We start from the raw sequence: 20540 nt of genomic DNA on the forward strand, positions 1-20540 counted from the left end.
CATTTTCAAACAGAAGTAGAGAGAATAGTGTCCATTAATGCAAGAAAAAGTAAAGAAAATGTCTAATGCAATTCTCCATGTTTTGAAGGAGACTTACAGTGAAATCATGGTGTGGTTCCGCATGTGTAATGTGTGATTTCAACCAAACCCTGCAAAGCCATCTGACCCCTTCCATAAAATAGCCCCTCACAGAGACCATCACCATGTCTTGGTAACTGGCTTTATTCTTCCTAGCACTTTTTGCAACACAACATACTATACTGTGTGTATACTGGGTCCCTCCCCTCCCCCACCTTCAACTAGGATGCAAGTTCTAGGAAAGAAAGGACTTTGCTTTGTTCCCAGTCCTTAGGGTCTGACTCACAGACCCACAGGAGGTATCTCTGCAGGTATATATGCTATCAGTTTTATTGGACATGTAAATTATCTAGCAGAGGAACTACAAAGCAACAATTCTTAGTTTCTGTACAATATGAAGCTGTTATCTAAGTTGATGAGAATATATTATTTATATTGCTTTTCCTTTATTCTCAGTCTTTGCTCATGTGAAGCTCTTTGCACACATTGCCACTTCTTCTGGAAGCACTTCTTTCCCAGCCCCACAGATGCATCTTTTTCCATGACCATGAGAGCTCCTTAAGCTCAAGGGTGGTATCTTGTGCATCTTTGTATTCCCAGAACTGGGCACAGTGCCAGCACCTGATAAGTGTTCCAAAGTGGGTTAAGTGAATACCAAAGTGGATACAGCCTCTATGAACGGGCAGAGAAGTGCCAAGTGGGCATCCATTTGAACAAGTGCAAAGAGAAAAATAATCTACACTATCCTTTTACAAAGACATATTTTGAGATATTAGTTATGGGTCAAGGAGAAAATGTCTTAGACTTACAATTCTTTGTTACTGAAGATAAAAGCTCAATGTGCTGTGTTAGCCAAAATGCTATTCACTGACAGAAAGGGGTCAGTAAACCAGTATAGTTTAAAATTTAGAATAAGCACAGAAGGCATTAAACTCCTGTTATCCTAAAAACAGTAAGAATATGAAGCTTAGTTTTCACTGCCATGCTCCAAAACCAGTACATTCATTCTTTAATAGTTCCAGAGAAAGGCAAATAAAATGGAGGGAACAATTTCCACTGGTGGCTTGACTCAACTAATCAGTCTCCCTATGTTTGGTGCAATGAGGAGCTACAACCAACAAGGCTATAATCTTTGAAATCGTGAAGACCACGGAGAGAGACAGGTAGAGTCACAGAACAGTCAATCAGTTGAACTAAGGTTGGAAACCAGAAAAAAAAAACAGATACTTTGTGGAGAGGACTGTGAGCTCCGTACTCTTAGAATAGTTCAAAATTATGAACAGGGTTAAAAGGATTTAGAAAAATCACAAGTAAAAGCTTCCAAAATAGACATATAAAAGGTGTGTGCTTAACTTTGTAAAGTCCACACTATGAACGACAATCACAATCCCTTGTTAAGTACCTTTTGGTGACAAACAGACAAAGGCTACTCGACCACAAAAGATCTGTGTCTGACAAACAATTATGTTCTTCTGATGGGTGTGAGTGTGAATGTTTTAATAAGCATATTATCTACTTATTTGATCTTAGATTACTTACATCACTGCGATCACTAGTTTTGTCTGAAGTTTCCTACTAATTTGCCTTTGCCAGTCTGTTTTTCCATTGAGTACCATGCAGTGGTGTCTGTAAGCCTAGGAGTTCCTAAAAAGAAGTGTACTGTTGCAGAAAGCGTGTGAACTCCAGAGCTGTGATTTCTGTATTTTAGGCTTGCTCTCCCAAAGGTTCATGGATGCCTTATCTGGTCACATTTCTGGGGTTGCTCTTTTCGTTTCTCATAAGGAGGGCCACGTCAGTGGCGCAGGCAGAGGACTGGTTTTTCTACACTGCCTAGCTGTAGTTCTGGAAACATGGAACTAGAGAAGCACAGGGTTCACCCTACAGAAGTCCCAGATGATATCATAGAATCTCCTTCACGTGCCCAGAATGTCAGGGAAAGCCTGAGGCTAGCCACAAATATTCAGTCTGTTTTGAACAAGTCTTCTCTCAAAATTACTGCCTTTGTGTTTCTGCTAATGATGTAACTGGCCTGAAACACCCACCTGTCCAAGGCATCATGGGAGTTATGTCGGTTGAGCACCACCCTCCCATAATTTTCATCTCTACAGAGAAAGAAAACTAAATCACATGAAAAGCTTCCACAGTATTTTGTAAACACTAAATTAGGGAGAGAGGAGAAAGAGCTCACAATTTTTGGCAAGGTTCATTCATCTTTCTTCAAACATGAGAATACAACTGTGTATTTATTTTAATGAGTCACCACTTGAAAGAGCATGTTGAAAAGAAAAAAGTTTGTGGGTACCAGTCCAAATGATCATTCATCTATCCTGTGGGATGTCCATGTAATTCAATAATGGAAGGGGTATTTATTGTTTTTTTTATCAGTGTTGAAACACACAACCATCTACATTATGTATATCGTAAAACTCTTTTTCTTCAGGCAGGCAAAAACTTTCTATATACATGCTTTAAGGTTAACTAAGCCCATTAAATCTGGACATTTTTATTTGATGGATTTGATGAGTTTCCTTGATAAAATTAGGAAAATAAGTACCATATTTGTAGTTGGGGAGGTTGATTCTTCATAGGCAGTTCAGCCCAATTTTGAAGGATGAGAGTGTAATTTGCTCTGTTTGGTCCCTAAAATAACCTTATTTTGGTTCCTTAATGCATAAGGTAAGGAAGGCCCTGCCTTACCCTAGTCACAGGTGAGGAGATTGGGTAGGGGCTTGGTGGCTGTCCTAAGGCAAAACAGTTAGTATGTAACAGAGGTGGTTCTAATACCCAGGCCTTTTTATTCCAAACTTGTGCTTTTCCTACTGGTCAACTCTGCAATAGACTTTCATACATAAAATCCCAAAGTCTTTCTAACTTTGTACAGCAGACCTGAAGGTACAGGCAATTTTAGGAAATGTCAGAACATGTAGTAGAGCCTTTGGCCTTGAGCCAAGGCAGAGAGTAAGTACGTGAATCTCTTTCATGTCAACCCAACCAAACCTGAAATATCACATTGCTCCTGGTTCTGTTCCACAAACGTTACTCAATACTCTGGAACCATTTATAATAAAGCTATAAAAGAATTGTAGTAGACAATTTAAAGAAAAATGAACAGTGAAACTGAAACAGTTCTGGCAAATAAAAACCCTCAAAAATCCCAAGAGAACTTTCCCTCCCTCTTGGTATCCCGTCCCTAAACTTGGGAGAGAGTAGCTGACACCAGATGCATTCTTCCTGAAGAAGAATCATAACACATAGCTCAGAAGAGGGCCAGCAGGAGTGGAAAAGGATCAGAGCCAATTTCTCCTTCATTCAACAGCTGCCATACCATCCATGCTGGCTTCCCTAAGCCTTTTTAAGGAGACATTCCTGGCCTAAAATCATCATTCCCACCAACTACAATTTGTCTTAGACATCTCTGTCTTCGCCCATCTGTGCAAATATTTGCAACCCAAAATTTATGATCTACATTTTATATCACTCTACCACTATGGAAAAAATAGAAATGCCATATTAGGCTCTGACAAAAGCAGTAAATGTTACACCATAGAAGGAAATGATCATTTTGTTAACTCCAAAAATTAGTGTGTCTCAATACTTTTCTGTTCCCTTAAAATAATAAATTTAATAACAGAAATTAATAGATATTCTGATATAATTGCCACAAGTGTGCTTCTCAAATAGCCCAATATGGACAGGTTAATGAAGTTTAAAGTATCTTGTAATGCATGGCTTCTCAACCTCAGTGCTATTGACATTATGGATTTGATACATTTTTGTTGTGGGGAGCATCTTGCACACTGTTGGATGTTTCGCAGCATGTCAGAAGTACCAAAAATGTCCTCTGACCTTGCCAAATGTCCCCTGGGGCTAAAATTGTCCCTGATTGAGAACCATTATAATACAAAGACAAAGGGTCATGATAAAATCTTAACTCCACCATGTAAAACTGTGTGCCATTGGGTAAGTTGCTTAACTTCTCTGAGCCTTAGATTCCTCTTCTGTAAGATGAGGATATAATATTTACCTTGTATGACTGTTGAGAGATTTAGAAATGCTTTATATGTAACATACTTAATATGAAGCCAGATTCTAAGAGGGAATCAAAAAATGCACGCATATGTAAAGTTATAATTTATAATAAATATATCTGGTCAGCCAAATGTCTATTGTAAAGCTATGTTGGCAATTAAGTGATATGCCTGTGATCATCGTTTTCAGATCTTTAAACATAGTGAGCAGAAGTGATGCTCAAAGCAGACACAACTTCCTTGGTGGTAATGTTTCCCTTTATAAAGTAATACTACCTTCACCACTCTTTCAATACCAAGGCATATGGCCGAAGGGGACCAAAATGAGTTGAAAACTCATTGATTTCACTTATGCATATATTATTCAATTTGTAAATTTGGTATCATGCTATGATGTATTTGTGGCAACTGACATGATCAGCATACATCAGAAATCTCCCTACCTTGGATTAAACATTACTTTTTAGAAACTAGAAAGCATGTTCTCTTTTCAGCTTATCAAGTAAGCATAAATGTCTATTCTAGTCACGACACTGAAACCCTGCTTTCCCTTACTCATGACTCACAACCTCTTAGATATACGGATATTAAAAATGGTAGAGATTTTTTGAAAATCTGCTGCAACCAATTTATGCTCACTAACTCTTACCAAAAATTAGGCCACACAACAAAGTGTTTTAGAAGGAAAGTATTCACTTTCCAGATGGCCAGTAGCTTCCCAGAGGATGGCTTTCTACTCACCCACCCACCACCCTCTCCACACCCTCTTAACCTTTCTTCTTCAGGACGTTTCTTTATCCAGCTGTTATCCTGTAAGAAAGTCTTTTTTTTGTGCACCTCGTGAAAGCCTTGTTGCTTCAGCGTGGTCCCCTGAGTGGAACTCTTCATATCTGTCAACAGAAAAAATGAAAAATTGGGAGATGTAATCAACAAGGAGTTGAGAGTGGGTTGTTAACCTGGATATCTTGAGAGGCACATCTGAGTGGCCAGCGTCAGTCTTCTAGGCTGGCAAGTCCTGTACTATGTCAAAGTAGGATGTGTCAGCAAGCAAGAACAAACCCCACACCCCATCATTAAAGATAACAGATCGAACTGCTCAGCTGCCAAGTGAAACTGCCAATGCAGTGCCTGAACCCCTGTGTGGCACCCGGGAGTGTAGATCCACAGGCCTGGCATAGACTAAGCCAGGGCTAGTGGGTTGACCATTTTATTCAAAAAGAAATATGCCTCAAAAAAACAAAAGAGAAAAAGAAACATACCTCAGAAATACACACAAGGTTGTTTTAAAAGTATCTGGTAAATAATAGTCAAAGAGCCCTGTTGCTTTTGATTATAAATCACTTAATACTTTGATCTCACAGGATCCAGAGCATAGGTCACACATAAAAAAAGGACATTTTTATTTAAAAAAAAAATCTTTGAATCACAATTAGATGAATAAAAGCTGTAGCACTCTTACTTTTTGTAAACCTAATTTTAACAATGCTAATTAAATTAGACTGTTGCTTCTAAGTATTCGATATCTATGCAAAAGAATCAGGACCTGTGAGTTATTTCCTCTGAATTTTTAAGTATTCTGAGCAAGGGAAACATTACCTACATTACCATTTCCTTTGGGAGACACTTTTCTTAAGAAAAAATTGGACATGCTGCCTTCCAGGAAGAGTCTGAAAGAAAAATGGGGAAAAGGGAAAACTCGACCACGACTCGAAGAATTTACCAGTGACTCTTTCATTGCTAATGAGACACATTTCTCAATAACACCAACAGTCATGTGATCTAATATAATGAACACGTGACATAAAATGACCACTACAAGCCTAAGTTCATCTATCCCAGTGTGTTTATTTTACAGATGAAGAAACTGAGGCCAAGAGCATTTAGTGTCCCCTATGTTATGTTATAAGCAACTGGCTGAATCAGACTATCAATTACTTCATTTATTTAATCAATAAATATGCCCTGAGTGCCTCTGGTGTGCCTGACACTGAGTGAGGAGCTGGGGGTGAAGAGATGAGTGAGGCAAGTGTCCGCTCAGGTCAACAGGGACACAGACATGGAATCCACAGTACGCACAGTATACGGAAAAGGGTCATCAGCATCTCCTCTCTGGGGAAGCCAAGTGAACCCAGGCAACTGATGTATGATTGGAACGGAAGTGGCGAGAGGCATGCACATCAAAGATCTGGGGAAACACAGGTGATTTTAGGCAACCACTGCATGGGAAAGCCCAAAGTTTCTTAGCCATGACCAACCACTGTTGCTAAGCTGCTAAAGGGTTAAGGCGGCTCTGAGTCCCAGTTTCCTGGGGACTGATGGTGTTTCCAGAGCTGCATTATGATTGAGTCCAAGGCACTTCTGCTTTTGTGAGCCTCTTCCTTCACACACACAGTCACACACACACACACACACACACAGTTCAAAGGTATATTTTATGACTATTTTAGATAGAGATGAATAAAAAATGAAGGCCAGCTTCATTATCATATATTCATTGTTATTATTATATTCATTTTTTTTCTTCTGTTGTTAAAAGGAATTAAAATTAGGACCCTTTAGTGGGCCCCTAAATGTGTCATGTGCCCTAGGCAGCCTTTGCTGCTGAATGGACAAGTTGGCCCTGGGTTTCCATGAACGTGGCGTTTTCAGTTCTAAAACTGGAAAAGTCCTGAGCGAAGAGCAATGGTTGCTAACCTTAGGTACAGCAGTGTATTTTTTTGTAGAATCCACCCAACGTGTGGGATATTAGAGGGGCGTTAGTTCTCAAGTCAGAAGTAAGTCCTAGAACCAGCTTTAATTTATCAAGTCAAAGTTCTGTAATTGAACTACTTAATCTGCCTATAAAATGCCTATAAAACCTGCAATCTACCACAGAAGGTTGTGAAGATCAAATGTATAACATACATAAAAACTGCTTTGTTAAACGATAAATGCTATTCTGACCTAAGGCAGTGTTACTGGACAGCTGTTTATAGGTCTAACCTGAGGGTCCTAAAGGCCCCCATTTCCTACCATCTGATACAAAAGCAATCTCCTACAGTAATCTGCCTGAATAGAAACATTCCTTTGTGCTAGGCATGTTTTCCCAGGGGTCTTATTTTAAAATGCCAGTATCTCTAGAATAGGTGAGAAGTGGAAGCTGGTCCCCTTTATGTGTTTGGTGCTTGGCTCTACGGGCTCCCCCACTGCAGAGCTGCCCTTAGCTGCTGGGGCTGCCTGGTTACAGCCTCTCATCCTCTTCAACCTGCGGCCAGTGACGGACAACCTGTATAAAAAGGTGTCTCCTGCCTCAGAGTAGAACCAATTCTTCAGTTGATTCATGCTTTGGACCTCTCCTCAGGTCATGTGAAGCTAGACTAGCAGAGGGCACAGCCTTCCTGCTTCCCTTTCTCCTTTCTCCTGAGAGTGTATCCTCAGTAAGTCACAGGTGCCCAAATCCCTCTCCAGCATTGCTTCTAGGGACCCCAGCCTAAGACTACCAACCAGAGGAATCAATTGTGACATTGTCTTCACAGAGACCAGGAGCTGTTTACTCTGCTAATAGCCGAGAGCCTGAGGGTCTTAGTGAAGTTAGATCTGCATTTGTGGGATGCTATTTACTGATTCTGTCACCCTAGATGTTATAGTTCAGCTCCATTATCTGTTAAATGAGGTCAAATATGGCTATTGTGAGGATCAAATTAGATGACATATGTAAAGTATCTAATCATTGCCTGACACACAGTAGGTGCTCTATGATTCTTAGCTTCATATTTCCATCACCTTGGATAGCAGAGAGCAAAGACAGCAACAGGAAATGTGGCTGGGTGGGGGGAGGGGATGGAAGAGCCTTGAATTTGAGCTACAGACACACAGGGAGGGTAGGACAGCCTGGCTGGCTGTTCGGAGGTCACAGAAAGGGGAGAAAAAGAGGCATGTAAAGACAAACTTCAGTCTCCACCACTTGTTCATTTCACCTCCATCTGGATCCACTTCTCCATGTTCTTGGCTAATCTATTTCCTTTTTCTAAATGGGCTCTAATAAATCCTTTCCCTGAGCTGGAAAAGACCCAGAGAGTCCAATGCTGAGTGAGCTGGGATTCTGAGGTGGTCAAAATGCTGAACGTATATTTAATGATACATTCGCTGAGACTGCATTTTCAATTGCGAGACATGGGGCAGGGTAAATGAGGAAGAGGCGTTTAACAGCTGTCTGTCTATCTGTCTGTTTCTCCCAAAAGACTGGAAGCGCCCTGTGGGCAAGCCTAAGTCTATCCCTTCTGTGTTTCCAGTGCCTGGGGAAGAGTGGGAGCTTCTGGGGTGCTTGTTATGGGCTAAATTGTACCATACACACACACCCCACCACCAAATCCATACGTTGAAGCCCTAATGCCCAGTATCTCAGGATGTGACTGTATTTGGAGACAGGCCCTAAGAGAGGTGATTAAGTTAAAATGAGGCCATTAGGTGGGCTCTAATCTGATCTGTCTAGTGGCCGTATAAGAGGAGGAAATTTGGACACACACAGAGATACCAGGACTGTGTGTGTACAAGGAAAAGGCCACAAGAGGCCACATCTGCAAGCCAAGGAGAGAGGCCTCAGGAAAACCCAGCCTGATGTCATCTTGACCTTGTACTTCTAGCCTCCTGAACAGTGAAATAACAAACTTTTTTTTAAAATTAAAGTATCAGTGATATACAATCTTATGAAGGTTTTGCATGAACAACATCATAGTTTCAACATTCACCCATATTACCAAGACCCCTGCCCACTGCAGTCACTATCAGTGTAGTAAGATGCTGTAGAGTCATTACTTGTCTTCTCCGTGCCATACTGCCTTCCCCGTGCCCTACCGATATCGTGAGTGCTGATTATAGTGCCCCTCAGTCCCCTTCTCCCTCTCTCCCCACCCACCCTCCCCAAGCTCTCCCTCTGGTAACGCTACACCCTTCTTGGAGTCTGTGGGTCTGCTGCTGTGAAGTGACAAACTTCTGTTGCTTAAGTCAACCAGTCTACAGTATTTGTTGTGGCAGCCCTAGCAACCTAATAGAATACTTACAGGAAAAGAGAGTTAAACATTTCTAAAATGGCTAAGTCATTCAAAGACTTCATGCCACAATTATCTCTGATCAGTGGCCTTTGTGTTTTCACTTGTCCCTCTACAGAGGGCAATGGCCAATAGCAAGAGGCCTGTTCAGAACAGAGCACCTCACAGGCATTGTCACCCTTGCACAAATGCTGCGAGGCAGCTATTACCCTCCATCTCAGGTAAGGCCACTGAAGCTCAGGGAGAGTATGTAACATGCCTAAGGTGGTAAGAAGCAGAATCTGGATTTTAAAACAAAGCCAAGTCGTTCCTCAACAACCAGCAATAATGCTCATCAGGAGTCACTGCAAGACCAGACGGGCACCCTGGCAGTGGAGCCTGCCTGCCTCTGCACATCTCACTCTTTGGAGGTTTCATGAGCTCTGCCTCCAGTGCCTGGCAACGCAAGAGAACCAGAGCAGCCTCCCGAGGAACCATGGCAGCAGACACACCCTCACAGAGCAGCCTTCTCTGTGTCCTCTCTGACATTCCCTTGGTTATAAACATATGTCTAAAAATCCTGTGCACAAATGGTCATAGCAGCATTATTCAAGGCAACCAAAAAGTGGAAACAACGCAAATGTCCATCAGTGGATGAATGGAAGTGTAATGTTGGTATATCCACAGTGAGATGTTACTCAGCAATGAAAAGGGATCAAGTATCAATGTATGCTACAACATGGCTGAAGCTTGAAACATGCAAAGTGAAAGAAGCCAGACATAGAAGATGACATATGTATGATTCTACATGGAAGTTGTGTTTTAGATTTTCCATGACATCCTATGCATATCCCAACTCAATTTTTCTCCCAGACAGGCTTCTGCTGCCCCTTTAGGCTCTGCTGGGTAAGGAGGAGAGTTCAGATGATAATAATACTTTAGACGATTTTATTGTAATTTATAATTTATTTCATTTGGTTTCCGATTTTTTGTTGGAATTTCCAACAACAGTATTTTAAGAGTAATAATCCCTACTTTGCAGGCAGAAACAGAGACTTGGTTTGAGTAGCTAATGAATGGCAAATCTGGGGCTCAACCTGAGGCATTCTAGCTTGAGGCTCATTTTTCCTCTATACCAGGGATTCCCAGATTGTCAGCATTTCCTGCAGAGTGTCGTGTAAAGAAAAACAGGTAGCTCCTCTTCACCTCATATTTAGGACTGGCTCTAAACAGATCCAACATCCTGCTAGAGGATCTGATATTTTCATGTCTTTGGCAGCTAGGCATTCTTCCAGATGCCTAGTTAAATGGAGTTAAATAAGATAAGCCACCCAAACAAGCTTGTGGCCCTTAACCTCTTTCTCCCTGCCAATGACTAGCCTTGCGGATCATATAAACACCCACTGGCTGTGCCCCAGAGTCACAGGGACACTTTCTAAGAATAGTTCTGGATGGACCCACTTGCTTTCTCTGGGACACTCCAGTTTCACCTTGTCACCTCTTCCTTGAAAGTCCTTGGGAAGAACTTGGCCTTCACCCTTTTCCTTCTCTGAAGCTAGGACGCCAGGCAGAAGGTAGGAGCAGCCAGCTTGGGACCTGGACTAACCACAAGGAGTAAAGTCACACACTAAGGAAGGCAGAACAGAGCAGGAAGTTAGGAGGATCCCGGTTCCTTGACAGACAATAACATACAGCTGCCTCAGCAGCCCTGGATTATCTATCTATAGACCTCCCCTTGCAAGAGGAAAATGGACTAGTTTTCTCAGGAGACTGTTTTCCATATTGTTGTTACTCGAGCTTCATGCTCTTCCTGTCTGTTATGATGCCATCATGGAGCAAATAGGTCTAGCCAAGGTGGTCTACAAGATATGAGATATTAGTGACTCTTTTATTAGTTGCTAATAAAATACTCTTTCTTGCAGTATGTCTATATGTTCAGTGTTCCTAGTCATAAAGACCATTTGTCGAGTCCCTCCTATTGCTTCAGATTGTGCTGCAGCTTTATGCACATTATCTTATTTAATCTTTCCAAATGAGCACTATTACCTGTAATTATAGCAACCCAAAACCCAGAGGGGTTAAATTACCTGCCAAGGTCACACAGCCAGCAGCAAAACCAGGAACTGTAATTAGGTCTATATGTCTGCAATGACAGGACTCTTTCCTAGCACACAGTATATGTCAAAGTACCATGTGACACAGCCAACAGCAGACACTCAGAGAAATGCCCTGGAGTTCCAAAAGAAGGAAGATAATGGGAGAATAGCTGGGAGGAGCAGAAGTAATGAATGGCTGCTCCAGCCTCCCTGGGCAGCCCAGCCCTAAGCCTCACCCTTCCCATGGCCACAGAGAAGCAGTAAGTGTCCTGGCACTATTCCTGACTGGACCCCCTCCCTGGATGTATCTCCCTATTAGTTAGCCTGGTAATGGTTTATACTCCTTCCTAGGCCCATGCTGTCCATTGACACAAGGTAAATAAGAAAGGAAAATATAATGTATTCTATTTTCAGGTGATAATAGTTTAATAAGTATGCAGTTTATTTTTCATGAAAATGACTAATATGGTGGGAAAATACATATTTTTCTCCTCAAATGTACATGTGTTTCTCCTACATCTCCCACACCACCTCTCTCAGCCCTACCTGCTCCCTTTTTCCTTCTTAGGACTCACTGACCATGTCACCCTAACCGTCTCCTGTCAGCCCATTTGGAAGCCCCAGACCATTTCTAGAAGCTCCAATTTAAAAGCTCTAAAGTGGAAGCCCCTGTTTCATCCACCTCTAATGCCACAGAAATATACTGCAATGGAACTATTTCCATCTAACCCAGAATATAAAGCAATATTTTTATGAATAGCTATTTTTATACTATTATCAAAAATTGGATCAACAATAAATGTCTCTGTGAATTATGTCTTTGTTAAAAATATCCTTTTGTAGAATAGAGAATACAAATCTCTCAAATTTGTAATGTCAAAAAAATACATGCCCCAAACCTTATTTTTCTGTCATCTCAAAAAAGAATTACTTATTTCCTGCAGTTATCCTGAATTTCAAATCTATGCAACACCCGAATAATGACAACCTAGTAGCCTCAATTCAGCCAGGTAGACTTATTTTTAAGTGCTGTCCTTTAGTTTCATCTCAATTCACTTTGGAACTTCTCAAGAAAAAGATGAAACTAATTTTGGTTCCTCAAACAGCTATTACTACTAGTGCATATGCCTAACCATGGCAGACAGCAGCCATGCTTAGGCATATGCACTGGCCAACTGTATTCTAAATGTAGAATATTATTGGAAAAGATGCAGGAAAGCTGCCTGTCTCTAGTATGCTGGGAACTACAAAAACCTCTGATGTGAAATCATGATGCCAAAGTCAATAAGGATAGAGGAAAAACCTCTCAACATCTGGCCCATCTCTCATTTCCTCTTTGTGGCCAAACACCAGAAAGAGTCAGTTTTTACTAAATACCTACAGCCTCTGCCCAAAGACATCTATCTTTAGGTTTTAGATGAAATCACCCTTCTTAAGTTATGAATCACAAAACCATTCAATTTCTTAACTCTCTTTGGATGCATATGAAACTATCAAACATCCCCTATTTTTAAAATCTGTCTCTTTTCAGCTTCCCTTCATCTCTCTATGGCCTTTCTCAATTTCCTTCAGTGTTTTCTATTTTTAATAACAGCATGTCCATGAAAGCATATAGTCTATTGAGCAATCAGCTATCCTCTGGTCCAAACCCAGCACCTCCTGTCCCAACCCCAAGAATTCGCTGGGCCAACTCCCAACTGAGATACAATCTCCTCTTTCATCTTCTGGGTCCTCTTGACAAAAAACTTTGTGGATCTCACTGTTCCCTTCCCACCCAAGCACAAAATGCCTCTTGACTTCCTGTCTTCACCATTCCTTGTTGACTTTCTCTTAAGAAAGATTGTGTGACGGGAAAGGCAGTATATACAGAGAAGACAAGTAACGATTCTATAGCATCTTACTACACTGATGGACAGTGACTGTAATGGGGTATGTGGGGGGGACTTGATAATGGAGGGAGTCTAGTAACCATAATATTGTTCAAGTAATTGTATATTAATGATATCAAAATTAAAAAATTTAAAAAAAAGAAAGATTGTGTGAGCAAAGAAACTGGAATGGAATGTTGCAAAGAGGAAAGAGAATAGAAAAATTAAGACAAAAAAGAAACAAGGCAGCAGAAGATAGTCTCACAAAACAGAAGATGAGAGAAGAAAAGAGAAAAAAACAAGAAAAATAATTCGATTCCAACTGCTGGTATTTTGGGTCATATGATAATATTAGCTATATTGAGCTTAGCTTTTATATGTATTACCTCATTTAAGACCCACACAATGCTTTAAGTCGATGCTATTATTATCTTTATTCCACACCTTAATGAAATTTCATGATGAATGATTTCAATGAAGGTAGAATCTTTCTGTAGAAGGTAGAGCAAGAGTTGGAAATGCGGGCAGTGGGTGAAATGAATTCTTTCTGGAAAGAGGTTTTAGGATGAGTAGTTTGCCTGAGGCTCCCTAGCTCCTGCAAAGCTGGGATTCCAACTCCAATCAGCCTGACACCAAAGTTCCTGTCCCAGAACCCCAGGGAGCCAAAAGGTGGAAAGTTACCCAGTCAAAAGAAAGGGGAAGAAGAATGAATGACATTCCTTCACAGTGGAGATCCATGATGGGCCACAGCTACAGGGAGATTTGCTACAGACTTTCTTTGATCATTTTACCAAAGTATCATGAGATCAGCATAGAGTGATAATTGCATCTTTTAACTGCTCTAAAATCTTTCAATTATCAAGCTTCTAATATATATATATAGAGAGAAATCTTTATGGAAAAAATCAGAAATGAATAGTTGCCCAGGGGAAATCTGCAAAGTAATGGAAAAATATAAAAAAGCTAAGGTGGAGTAAGAAAATAAACACAGCAAAAAAGTCTAGAAAATGGCATCTGTACACACCCCGTGGTAATTTCTGTGTATGAACAAGTCTTGAGGGTTTCATGGATCCAAAATAGTGCCATACCCACTAGTTCTTGTTTCCCAGAAATCACTGGTAACAGGGAAAATCTCCTAGAAACTAGAAAAAGACAAATGCTACTCAACCATTTTCAACAGAAGAATAAGAGGGTCCCAATAATTATAAACCAATAAACAGAAGCATTATCTTCTGGAAGATAAATAAAACAAACCGTAAAACAACTAATTATCATCTAAAAGAACATGAAATATTATGAAGGAAAAAATAAACAAGGATTCATGAAATGTAAATGTTAACAAGTCCATTTAAATTAATGGACTGTGTTTAGCTTTCAGATGCAGTGTGGAAGGCAATCCAATAATTACCAGGCTGGTAAAGATACATTGAGCCTGCTGTGATGGTTGGAAATGTGCTGTTTCTGCAGTCACACAGTTTTATAGCTTAGCTAGCATTGGGATACTTGCTTACTGATGGTGAAACAGTACAAAATGTACTGTAGTGGAAATTTTAGCCAGCCAGATGTCTATATACTACCAATTTTCTGAGTCTAATAACCACCAACCATAAAATTTTCTTACTGTGTGTTTTCATTTTTAGTTTGATCACCTTATCTGTCCTTGTTTCACCACCTACCCTTTACAGATATTAACATCAAGTTTTAGCATGAAGAGTCCTAATTTCTGGGAAAATTATCTATTTCATTTTATAAAAGACACTGATCTAACACTCATTAATAAAATGCTATCTAATAAAAATTATCTACCATCTGAGCCCCTTATGGGCTATTTTTACTTCTAGCTGAAAATATTTGTTAAATGAGTGAAAACCCAAATTTTGACTGTGGACTATGAGCCAAAACCCTGTTAATTACCTTAGGTACTTTTTCATATTTCATATTCACCACAGCTATGCTCAATAGAAAATGTGAAAAATATTAGAAAGCACAAAGAAAAAAAAATATCAGACACCTTTCATCAATCATTATTTTCTTCTAGGGTTTTCCTTTGCACCATAGGTCCTACTGATACACATTCTTCAATGCCATTTAAAAATAATTAAATAATCATTTCTTCTGCCACTACAAAATATTTCATCTTGTGTATCTATCAATATAATTCCTCTGTTGTTTCTAAGAAAATCATACAAAATCTTTCACCACATCTCAATTATTTTCTTTGGATGGATCCCTAGAACTGAAATTACTTGCCAAAGGTATAACTCCTAAAATGTTCTTGATCCCTATTGTTAAATCTCTCTCCATAGACCTTATAGCAGTTTATAATCCACCAGCAGCATCCAATAATTCATACATTTGTTGGCATTTAGAATAATTTATTAATTTCTTTAATAATTTAATAGATTAAAGTAGAATACTTTTGTCTCAATTGCACATTTTCATAATTTTATTTATTTTGTAAATTATCCATTGATTATAGATTTCTTATTCCTTTTTCTTTATGTATCAGAAATATTCATTTTTACTTTTCCAATTTTCACAGACCTTCTGATTCAAATATATTTTTGATTAGCAGCTTTCGATTTTGTAATTCTCTTTCCTCTTATGAGTTCTTTCACTCTTTAAAAATCCCTGTGGACCCTTCATCAAACTTCTTTCTGACCTCAAAATCCAAGTGATCACCCACTCCTATGACTCCATGCCTACACATCTCTTGAATGAATTTCTTTCTATATTTAAGCTACCAAATTAAGCTACTATAATTTGCTTACTAATTGAAAAGCTTGCTAGCTATATTCTCAATCTCTAGACATACTCTCTCCTAATTCATTCTCACTAGAGCCACTGTAGTCATCACCTTACTTAAAACCCTTCAGTGTTGATCCATTTCTGTCAAGAGAAAATCCAAGTTGTTATCAAGACTCACAAGCCCATACACTCCAGACTCACTTCTCCCTGCTCCATACTCCAACACTCAAGAGGTGTCGTAGAGAATCTACAGGGATTCTTAAAGAGTGAAAAAAGAATTCATAAAGGGAAAGAGAGAATTACAAAATTGAAAGCTGCTGGTCAAAAAAAAAACATTAACATTAGAAGCTAAGTGAAAACTGCAAAAGTAAAAATAAATATTTCTGATATATAAAGAAAAGAGCAACAAGAAATTCACAATATCAACCAATGGATAATTTACAAACTTCCTTAAGGTCCCATCCCTTTTGTCATCTTTAGGCTATTTACTCATTTCAGGAAAGACTTCCAATCATCCTTCAGGGCTCACAGGTTACATACCCTCCTGGAAGCATTCAGTGACACTATTGCAATCTGCCCTACCCCCACCTCCCCCAGCTGAGTTAAGGGCTCTACTGAGCATTCAAATAGCAAAAGGTACCTCTCCACATTACCAGACAAATTGCCTGTTTGTGTGGCTGAGTATTCTTCCTCCACCTCCCCGCCACTGCCACCATACACACACACACACACATTTTAAATCTTGAGGGCTGTAACCAAGACCATCTTCTCCACTGTTGTACTTCCAAAACTTATTATGTACCTGGTACGTAATCAGCTTTAGCAGAGTATGTGTTGAACAAATGAGATTATTTACACATTTTTCTTCTAATTAAAACAATACATTAATTGTTACATGGAAACACTAATCCGTATGGATTTACTTTTATAATGATGGAATGAATCCCTTTCCTACTGATATATGATTCTTCCTTTGTCACATATAAAATTATTATATTCTAGAACATGCTTCATTGATGCCTGTTCTATTCCAGAAATCTGTCTTTAGTTTCTGGCAATAGAAACAAACTGTTTTAATTACTGCATTTTTTATAATACATTGTAATACCACCACAAGCACCCCTTATTAATTTCCTTTGGAGAAATTCTATCAGCTATTCTCACTCATTCATTTCTATCAGATAAACTTTCAAATTATTTTCTCTGGTTCCAAAATAAATATTCTATTGGAACTGCTGACTGAAATTTCATGAATCCTACAAAATGGTTTGGGAAGAGGTGACATTTGTGATATTCAATCTGTCCCATCCAGGAACAATACCCAAGAAACCTTTCACTCAAGAAAATCTTTGTCTTATAGTAAATTTTTGATTTCCTTAGTCTGGGTGCCACATTTTTCTCATAGAAAATTTTTGTTAGTATTTTACATTTCTTTGTGCTATTTTGAAAGAAAAAATAATAATGCATATGTCATATTGTATCACTGTACAAATATATGTGTATATATATATATATATATACACATACACATACATACATCTATTTATTTAAGTAAGAATCTTAAATTTTCTTTTTATCTGCTCATGCTGTGATATAAAAATGATCATACAAGTTACCCTTGGTCAAAGTGGGGTCATGATTAAATCCAAGTCTATCTGGATTTCAGAGTCCTGTGCTGTGGTTTTTTCTATAGGAATTCCTTTAAAACTTTGGCCTAATGACAAGAGAGAAAATACAGGGACTAGTGGAAGAGGGCACAGTGTGGGGGACAGTTTTCTCCAAAACCTTTTAACTAAAATTAGCTCTTGGTGCAGATGTAGCATGCTTATCCAACAGCTCCTGTGCATTTTCTGGAATACTGCCGCAGTCTCCTGGGCTGTGTGTATTCTTGTTTGAAAAGTGTGGTCCATAGTTCACTACTTTCTCCAAGGAGGTACCATCTAAAGGAGACTTAATCACATTTTAGGCCAGGGAAGCTTGGGTCTGGAACACAGAATAAATTATTTAGATGCTTAAAGCTCTCAAGTATACAATTACAGTGAATATTCAGGACTAATGGTTCCCAAGTCCAGAAGTAAACCAGTTGTCATTTAATGGATAGCTATAAAATATACTCTTCAATTAATAATTACAATAAAAGGATGAATCATATCATTAAAATGTTTAGCAACTAACATAACATGTAAAGCTAATGAGTATAGCTGTTACTTGACAAAGCATCCATTTGAAGAAGGGTTTTTCCCAAATTCTAAAATCACATGGAGTTTTACAACTAGAAACACTTAAGAAATATGTTTGATAAAGACTTTGATTAAAAAGTGAACTCTGAGTAACTGCAGACAGGTACACAACAACTAATACACCATCCCCTTATTTCAAAGTTTTTCAACAACAGAAAAGGGGAAATGATCAACAAATGGCCTAGAAGAGAATAATGTCAGAAGATAAGTGGTGTGAGATTAACAAAGATTTCCCTTGGCCTCTGGCCAGGATTTTGTCACTTCCTTCTTGAAAAGAATGTTTCCATTTCATACCTGAATCATAGGGACACTGTTTACTTACACTTACTGCTTAGTGAATGAGATGTGGTTCTCTCTACAGTATGCATTCAGTCATTCAAAAAGTATCTTCTGTTTTGTTTACAAAGATTCCGGGAAAATGAATCTCTCAAGTATTTCAGTCAAAATATGGTGGTTAGAGATGCCAGCCAGCCAAATGGCACCTAGAGAATGGTAGCTAAGGTGAGGGTGACCATGGCGGGTGTACCACCGCCTATACACTCACACCACGTCACCTTCCTACAGAAGGGTTGGCTGAAACTAAACCCCAGGAATATAATAAACAGCAAGCCTGACCCACAAACCACAAATTAACAATGTATCTTATTACATCTGAGTCACACCATACACACTGTAATAACATTTTCAAGTATTATTGGATAAGGACATTCTTATTTTCATATCATTTATAGTTCTTTTTAAAAGCCAGAGGGAAGCTCATTTACTGATAATACATATTTTATGTGAAAGAAATATGAAAAATTATTAAGAAAATTCAGTAAGACAAAAGTCAGGTGGTCCAGCTTCTCATTCTGGTTCTGTTAACTATGATCCTGGCAACTTGCTTAACGTGTACGTAAATGTTTTACTGTCCTCATCTAGAAATTATAGGTTAGACTAGATGAGCCTATGTTGCATTGCAACTGAAAATTTATGTCAATTGAATCTAAGATTTACATGAAGCTAAAATTTTAATAAAAATCCTGGCCTGTTTATCTGCATTCTCTGTCTAACCTGACATTTAGAATCAATCCAATGTTTAACTAAAATTTCTACTGATGTCATATCTCAGTTTTCTCAAATTTATTTTTCCAATGCTTTAAACACTAGAGCACAGCAAATACCAGAAAGACCACATCGGCATTTTAAACTGTGAAGTAAAAGCCAGTTTTAGATTTGACCACATTTCATGTAAAGTAAAATTATAAATCCACAAATGTTATACTTTAGCTTTCTGATTACTATAAATGTTTGAAAGCCAAGCTAAAAAATTCTCCAGTAAAACTTTGGGAACTGAAATATTACCTCCCTCTGAGATGGCAAAAGACCTGCAGTGGGAAGCAATTTAAACTCTAGAACTTAAACCGGAGCCAGGTATGCTGTGAACAACGCCCCTCGGGAGAAGAAGAATTTGCTATTAGTTGCAAACAGTAAGGGGCCCTGCATTTGATTCCCACTGTGTACCATGAATGGAAATGTGGAGGAAAAAAACATCAGTCTAACAACTCAGCTTAATTATAAAGGAAAGCCTGGCTAAAATAACTTTTCTATCTTATCCAGGGGTTTTCAGAACTGCTTTTTCAGGACTAGGATATGAATAAAGGTTGAAAATTGCTCCATACGCATTAATCAATTCTTAGATTAGAACTCAGGACATACCACAGAGAAGTTGGCCAAATGCACATAAATCCCTGTGTGAAACATCTCCCCTACCCAGCCCCCAGTGAACTCCATCCTACTATATTTCATGGTATGAAAACTCAAGAAATGTGATTGTTTATCTGGAAAAGAGGGTGGAGGGGGTATGGTTTTGGCATCTCTCAGCATAGTGACCGTGTAAAAGCATCATCTGTGAAAACAGGGCGATCTTTAAAACATGTTTTGTAGTCATTTGAGAAAACAGTCAGTGGGTGCTGGTCCCTTGACTGACAGAATGTACTCTCCTATGTGTGACAGAATTCACCAGCTCACAGCTCCCATACAGAAACTCAAATAGACTCTTATTTCTCTGCTGCCCATAAATGTGTAAAACTGCAGAGAGGTTAAAAGCACAACAAGGAGCAGCAGAGCTGTCGACAGGCAGAGCAGCCTGTTGGAAACCGTCAAAAGTTAACTAGAAAAAAGACCAAGTTAATACAGTGAGTTCTAATTTTAATCATTTGCAAAGAAAACAGGGAAAGTAATGCAAGAAAAACAAATGTATTTATGTTAACAAATATAATTCGACTTACCTCTCCTGAGTAGAACACCTGAACTTGTGGTCCAGCCTGCAGTGACTCCTCAGGTGGATCTGGCTGAAACGAATGTGCACCTGGACTTCCCTGAGTGTAGTTTCCTCTCTACCTGACTTCTCCTTCAGTGGCTGAGTCACCCAGGGAGGAGGTGGGTGGTGAGAAAGAGGGTGTCACCTTGTATAAATACCCATTCAATTCAAACA

The 20540-nt window shown here is 39.1% G+C and overlaps 1 protein-coding gene across 8 annotated transcripts in view; it reads right to left on the reverse strand.

Annotated features, from left to right (window-relative positions):
* Positions 1-20486, reverse strand: part of SCEL (sciellin) — a 93380-nt gene extending 72894 nt beyond the window's left edge. For 3 of the 8 annotated variants that reach the window (XM_073212470.1, XM_073212469.1, XM_073212466.1), the window contains exons 1-3: positions 5703-5769; positions 4879-4996; positions 2121-2180 (exon numbers count right to left, since the gene is read on the reverse strand). In XM_073212470.1, the coding sequence (XP_073068571.1) occupies positions 2121-2180; positions 4879-4996; positions 5703-5754 (230 nt within the window). In that variant the 5' untranslated portion in view covers positions 5755-5769. Of the gene's footprint in view, positions 1-2120; positions 2181-4878; positions 4997-5702; positions 5774-20334 lie in introns of those variants that run through there. The other 5 variants (XM_073212472.1, XM_073212471.1, XM_073212473.1 and 2 more) reach the window with 4 other exon arrangements.
* Between the last annotated feature and the right edge of the window lie 54 nt (positions 20487-20540).

This window comes from Manis javanica, chromosome 9 (assembly GCF_040802235.1).
Source record: "Manis javanica isolate MJ-LG chromosome 9, MJ_LKY, whole genome shotgun sequence".
Lineage (NCBI taxonomy): Eukaryota > Metazoa > Chordata > Mammalia > Pholidota > Manidae > Manis > Manis javanica.